A 6860-nucleotide genomic window follows, 5' to 3' on the forward strand; every position below is an offset into this window, starting at 1 on the left:
AATCTAGTATGGATCGTACATGGACAGTAGTCAGCGGCTCTCTTAGGGTTTCTCATCTGGGATCCTTGGGGAAGAGGATCTGGCCCTTCCGAACAACTTGATGCACTATCTCCCTTCAACCCTTTGAACAAAATGCGGCAAAAGGAAGGAAAGAGCCACATCCAATTCCGGCTTCCACTTTCGAAATTTCACTCAATATTTTAAAAAATGAAATTTTCCACACCTTTATAAAGAAGGTTTCGTTCTCCTCCCCAACCGACTGATCTCACAATCCACTCTGGGTGCAGCATCCTCATTCCCCTCCACAATCGACGTTAGATCTCACAAAAAATACCCTTATCATTAGTTTTGAATAGAAACCGTTTGGTAATTTATTTCAAAAATACTTTTGAACTTACCCTTAATCGTAAAGAAATTTCATAATAGCTAAAGTTCACAATGACTTGTTAATCTAAAAAACAAACAAACGGTTCATGAAAATATGTGATTCTCAAACATACAAAGAGACAAGCACTGTGTTTTGTTGAATGAAACTAGAATTTTTTGATGAAGTTAAGGATGTGAGTGTTTATCTCTTCAGGCTTCTCCTGGTTGAGAAAATGCGCAACTCCCTCCATTATCACAACTTCTTGTAGAAATGGCACATTCTTCTTGAAGCCTCCGCCATTGACATACTCCTTAACTCCTGGTGTTGTATACACAATGTCAGCATCTCCAACTATGTATTTCACTGGCACTTTCACTTCCATCCCTGTCCATGGGGCTGTTAGCTCCCAGTTTCTACAAATACAAATCAGTCTGTTACTTACGACACGAGTACGGTTTCGTTAGTACAATGTATGAGATGTTAGAGCTGTCTTGCCGATGGGGTGCTAGATGAACTGTAGAAAGATTGAAAGCAAGAACGCAAATGACTTTTGGTTAGATTTTGTGAGATCCTACATCAGTTGGAGAGGAGATCAAAGCATTCTTTATAAGAGTGTGGAAACCTCTCTCTAGTAGACGTGTTTTAAAAATCTTGAGGGGAAGCTAGAAAGAGAAAGCGGACAATATCTGCTAACAGTGGGCTTGGGCTGTTGTTACAAATGGTAATAGAGCCAGACACTGAGCGATGTGTCAACGAGGAGGCTAAGCCCTGAAGTGGGTGGACACGAGGCAGTGTGTCTGTAAGGACACTGGGCTCCGAAGGGAGGTAGATTGGGGGGTCCCACATCAATTGGAGAATGGAACAAGGCCCCCAAGAGAGGTGGATTGTGAGATCCTACCTCGATTGAGGAGGAGAGCGAAGCATTCTTTATAAGAGTGTGGAAACCTCTCCCTAGTAGACGTGTTTTAAAAAGCTTGAGAGGAAGCCAGAAAGAGAAAGCGGACAATATCTGCTAGCAGTGGGTTTGGGCTGTTACAAATGGTAATAGAGCCAGACACTGAACGATATGTCAACGAGGAGGCTAAGCCCTGAAGGGGGTGGACACGAGGCAGTGTGGGCTCCGAAGGGAGGTAGATTGGGGGGTCCCACATCAACTGGAGAATGGAACAAGTGCCCGCGAGGATGCTGGGCTCCCAAGGGAGGTGGATTGTAAGATCCTACCTCAATTGGGGAGGAGAACGAAACATTCTTTATAGGAGTGTGGAAACCTCTCTCTAGTAGACGTGTTTTAAAAATCTTAAGGGGGAAGCCTGAAAGAGAAAGCGGACAATATCCGCTAGCAATGGGCTTTGACTGTTACAAATGGTAATAGAGCCAGACATTGAGCGATGTGTCAGCGAGGAGACTAAGCCCTAAAGGAGGAGGACACAAGGCGGTGTGTCTGTAAGGACATTGGGCTCCAAACGGAGGTAGATTCGGGGGTCACACATCAATTGGAGAATGGAACAAGTACCAGCGAGGACGCTGGGCTCCCAAGGGAAGTAAATTGTGAGATCCTACCTCGATTGAGGAGGAGAGCTAAGCATTCTTTATAAGAGTGTGGAAACCTCTCCCTAGTAAACACGTTTTAAAAACCAAAGAGAACAATATCTACTAGCAGTGGTCCAGTGAAGCCAGAGTGAAAGATAGAAAGACAATAATGAAGGTTAAATCAAGAGTTTTGTAGTGGGTGACTTACAAGTCCATTGATCTGTAATAGTTCAGTGGTCCAGTGAAGCCCTTCTGCTCATATTTGGAGGCAACGTAAGAAAGATCTTGTTCTGAGAGCCAAGACGGCAAGGGAGGAGGAGGGGATCCAGGCCTGGCTTTGAAGGCTTGTCCTTTGGGGGGCAAAATGAGAGGACCTGGGTTTCTTGTTGTCAATATGCTTTGTAACACTGCTTTTGCTTTCGCACCCACCTCGGCCATCTCTTCTTCAATCTCTCCCGGATTCTATAAGCCAAAAGAACAAAAAAAGAACAAACATCTTAAGTTTGATTGCTCTATTTAGAACTCGAACACACAGATCCTGTTCAAGTATAGTTGTTTCATAGTTCTATTCCAAACCAAAAAAACACACCAATATGAATTGGCCCTGTAACGACCCAGATCCACCACTAGCAGATATTGTCCTCTTTGGGCTTTCCCTCTCGGTCTTCCCCTGAAGGCTTTAAAACGCGTCTGCTAGGGGAAGGTTTCCACACCCTTATAAAGGGTGATTTGTTCTCCTCCCCAACCAATGTGGGACATCACAGGCCCACTTTGGCGAAACCACCACAAGAGTCTTTCACAAAGGGCTTTTAGTCAAGTTCTTGAGCTAAGAGCTTTCTCACAAAGCACTTCAGTGCATTCTTGTGAGATCTCACATCGGTTGGAGATGAGAACGAAGCATTCTTTATAAGGGTGTGAAAACCACTCCCTATCACATGCATTTTAAAAACCGAAAGGAAAAACCCAAAGAGGACAATATCTGCTAGCGGTGGACTAATGGTATCAGAGCCAGACACCAGGCAATGTGCCAACAAGGAGGCTGAGACTGAAAGAGGGGTGGACATGAGACAATGTGCCAGTAACTAAACATTCTTTATAAGGGTGTGAAAGCCACTCCCTATCAGACACGTTTTAAAAACCGAAAGGGAAAACCCAAAGAGAACAATATCTACTAGTGGTGAACTTGAGTTATTACAAATGGTATTAAAGCCAGACACTGGGCGATGTGTCAACAAAGAGGTTGAGCCCCAAAGAGGGGTGGACACGAGACGGTGTGCCAGCAACTAAAAATTCTTTATAAGGGTGTGAAAATCACTCCCTATCAGACACGTTTTAAAAACCGAAAGGGAAAACCCAAAGAGGACAATATCTGCTAGCAGTGGACTTGAGTTATTACAAATGGTATCAGAGCCAGACACCAGGCGATGTGCCAACAAGGAGGCTGAGCCCCAAAGAGGGGTGGACACGAGACGGTGTGCTAGCAAGGACGCTGGGCCCGAAGTGAGTGGATTGGAGGGTCCCACATTGATGGGAGAAAGGAACGAGTGCCAACGAGGATGCTAGACCTTGAAGGGGGTGAATTGTGGGATCCTACCATGGTTGGGGAGAAAAACGAAACATTTTTATAAGGGTGTGGAAACCTCTCCTTGACAAACACGTTTTAAAAACCAAAAGAAAAAGCTCAAAGAAAACAATATCTAGTAGTAGTGGACTTGGGCCGTGAAAATTCTGGACTCTTCCGAGTAGCATTTTGAACCAGAAATTTTGAAAGTAGTACTTAAATACTTCAGCTGTTCTAGGTGTTCTTGCAAATTTCAAAATCTCTTTCCATTATTCAACCAAACACTACGAAAGGTTCCAAAAACAATTCCTATCTTATTCGAAAACTCATGCTAAAACCACTCAGACACAGATTAAGATGAACAAAAAATGTTCCACACAGATCAATATAAGCATGAATTTCAGATATGGATTCCAGAGTATGAGATCTTGTAACACTCATCCATGATCAATTCTATTAGGCAACTGTTTAACTATTTGCAACAGGGGAAAACCATAGTTCAACTCTTCCACAACGTGAACAAAACCAGCAAAAGCTCAAACGATGGCGTTCATGAACACAAAAGTGAATAATTACCACAGAAAAAGCACTCTCAAAACCCTAAGATTATGAAAATTTCCAAAAGAAATCAAAGAACCTAACCTGGAATCTGCAGATATAGTAATCATCGCCAAAAACCTTCCTAAATGTCTCAACAGGCTTCATCATCGGATTCCTAGGTCTAAACGGCACACTCAGACACACAAAAGCCTTCACAATATCAGCGCGGAACGAACACAAAGACCAAGCGATAATCGCGCCCCAATCATGCGCCACAACAAAAACCTGCTTAACTCCAAGACTCTCAACAAGAGCAACAAGATCCCCAACAATATGCATAATGGAGTAGCTAGAAATCGAATCAGGGGAATCAGAATCGCCATACCCGCGAAGATCCGGCGCCACAGCGCGATAACCGAGTGAACTCAAGCCCAAAATCTGATGGCGCCATGTGTACCAAAGATCTGGGAAGCCATGGATGAACAGCACAATGGGGCCTTCACCCTTCTCGGCTACGTGCATGTTTATGCCATTGACGCTCACGGTTCTGTGCTGGATTGTGTCCATGGCTATGCCTTGATTTTGGTTCCTTTTCTGTTGAATTCATCTCTTATGGCGTCGGAAATCATCGGGACTTGTAGCGTTTCAACCTGTTCTTCGTTTCGTTTTAAGGAAAAATAATAAATTCTCGAACAATAAAAACAAAATATAGAAGGTTGTTATAATATTAAATAATGCTTGTCGTTTAGTAAGAGTAGTAAGGGTGTATATTCAATCCGACAACACGTACCAACTCACCCGAAAGGATTAGGTTGGGTTGTCATTTTAGGTAAGATTGGGTTAACTCGGAATTGTATCGATTCGATTTCATAGATAAAATTTTCAGATTAACCTGAACCAAATAAAAATATATAAATTATATTAAAAAAATTTATATTTAATAGGTTTCGCACAATGGTACCTTAATTTTTTTTATTTATATTATTAATATGTTTATCGAATTTAATGATTTATTTTATTTTTTTATTATTATTTCGTTTTATTTTTTTAATTAATATGTTTATTGAATTTAATGATATATTTTATTTTTTATTATTAGTTTGTTTAATTTTTTTAATATTATTACTATTTTTGTTATATATAACATTTTTAAATTAATTATTTTTATTGTTCCATTGAATTTAATGATTTATTTTAATTTTTTTATTATTATTTTGTTTAATTTTTTATATTATTAATATTTTTATTTTTATTATATACAACATTTTTAAATTAATTATTTTTATCGTTTATTGAATTTAATGATTTATTTTAATTTTTTATTATTATTATTTTGTTTAATTTTTTTTTATATATTATTAGTTTTTTTTTTTTGTTATATACCAGATTTTTAAAGTAATCATTTTTATTGCTTATTGAAATTAATGATTTATTTTAATTTTTTATTATTATTTTGTTTAATTTTTTTTATATTATTAGTATTTTTGTTATATGCAATATTTTTAAATTAATCATTTTTATTGTTTATTGAATTTAATGATTTATTTTAATTTATTTTATTATTATTTTGTTTAATTTTTTTTATATTATTAGTATTTTTATTTTTGTTATATAAAGTGTTTTTAAAACTAATCATTTTTATCGTTTATTGAATTTAATGATTTACTTTAATTTATTTTTATTATTATTTTCTTTAATTCTTTTTATATTATTAGTATTTTTGTTATATACACATTTTTAAATTAATCATTTTTATGTTTATTGAATTTAATGATTTACATTAATTTATTTTTATTATTATTTTGTTTAATTTTTTTATTTTAAAATAAATTGTTAATTGAATTTAATGATTTATTTTAAATTTTTTATTATTATTTTGTTTAATTTTTTTTTATATTATTAGTATTTTTGTTATATACATTATTTTTTAATTAATTATTTTTATTGTTTATTGAATTTAATGATTTATTTTAATTTTTTTAATTTTTTTATTTTATTTAATTTTTTTTATATTATTAGTATTTTTATTTTTATTATATACAACATTTTTAAATTAATCATTTTTATTATTTATTGAATTTAATGATTTATTTTAATATTTTTTTATTTTAATTAATTCCCAAAAAATGTCGTATTTAACCGTTTTATGATAATGTTGAATTATGTTAATATGTTACCATTTTTACTCGTTATTTTTTATTGATTTTTTTATGTGAATAATTATAGATCGGTTTGTGAATTTTTAATATATTTTATCTAAGATTGTATCGGAATAATTATAAATGGTGGATAAATAAAACTTTAAAAAAAAATTGACAACTCGACAACCCAACCCGAAAAATAGAGGGTTGGGTTGGGTTACCAATCCAACCAACCCGAATTTTTGAGTTGGGTCAAAAAAAATCCTTCAACCTAATCCAACCCAACCCAACAACACGGACCATGTTTAGGTTATATGACCATTTTGGTCTCTGAGATTTAAAAAGTATTTTATTTTAGTTTTTTAGTTAAATTTAACTTAGCGACACTAATAAAAACGTGAGGTTTTAAAATGTGTCATTTTAGTATTTGAGTTTTGAAAAATAAGCTTAAAAAAATTATTTTTTATTTTTTTATTTTTTATTTACATCCTAATAAATATTTTTTTAAAAAAATACTTACATGATCATAGTTCAACCGATATAAATTGTTAATCGTCAATTTTTTTTAAAATTTATATATTTAAAATTTTTAATTTATGATCTGCAGCCCAATATGCCTCGTAGCCAACTACGTGCAACCTAGCCCACACATGTGATTCAACCTTCGTACCATTTTCATGTTAGCCCATACCCGTGACCCAACGTTTCGTAACCTACAATC

The 6860-nt window shown here is 35.4% G+C and overlaps 1 protein-coding gene across 1 annotated transcript; it reads right to left on the reverse strand.

The window, feature by feature from the left end:
- Positions 1–394: 394 nt before the first annotated feature.
- On the reverse strand, positions 395–4674 carry LOC111461958 (epoxide hydrolase A-like). Its single transcript, XM_023105600.1, has 3 exons — positions 4101–4674; positions 2106–2359; positions 395–780 (listed from the first exon to the last, which is right to left on the reverse strand). The coding sequence occupies exons 1-3, from the start codon at positions 4563–4565 to the stop codon at positions 534–536; spliced, it is 966 nt and encodes a 321-aa protein (XP_022961368.1). The 5' UTR covers positions 4566–4674; the 3' UTR covers positions 395–533.
- Between the last annotated feature and the right edge of the window lie 2186 nt (positions 4675–6860).

This window comes from Cucurbita moschata, unplaced genomic scaffold (genome assembly GCF_002738365.1).
Source record: "Cucurbita moschata cultivar Rifu unplaced genomic scaffold, Cmos_1.0 Cmo_Scf00026, whole genome shotgun sequence".
Taxonomy (NCBI): Eukaryota; Viridiplantae; Streptophyta; class Magnoliopsida; order Cucurbitales; family Cucurbitaceae; genus Cucurbita; species Cucurbita moschata.

Excerpts from the sequence above, each read along its gene's own strand:
- LOC111461958 (XM_023105600.1), bottom strand. The coding sequence starts at position 4,565 with ATGGACACAATCCAGCACAGAACCGTGAGCGTCAATGGCATAAACATG. Across the intron at positions 2,360-4,100 it reads ACTATATCTGCAGATTCCAG|AATCCGGGAGAGATTGAAGA; the intron begins GTTAGGTTCTTT and ends TTTGGCTTATAG. Across the intron at positions 781-2,105 it reads TATTACAGATCAATGGACTT|AAACTGGGAGCTAACAGCCC; the intron begins GTAAGTCACCCA and ends TTGTATTTGTAG.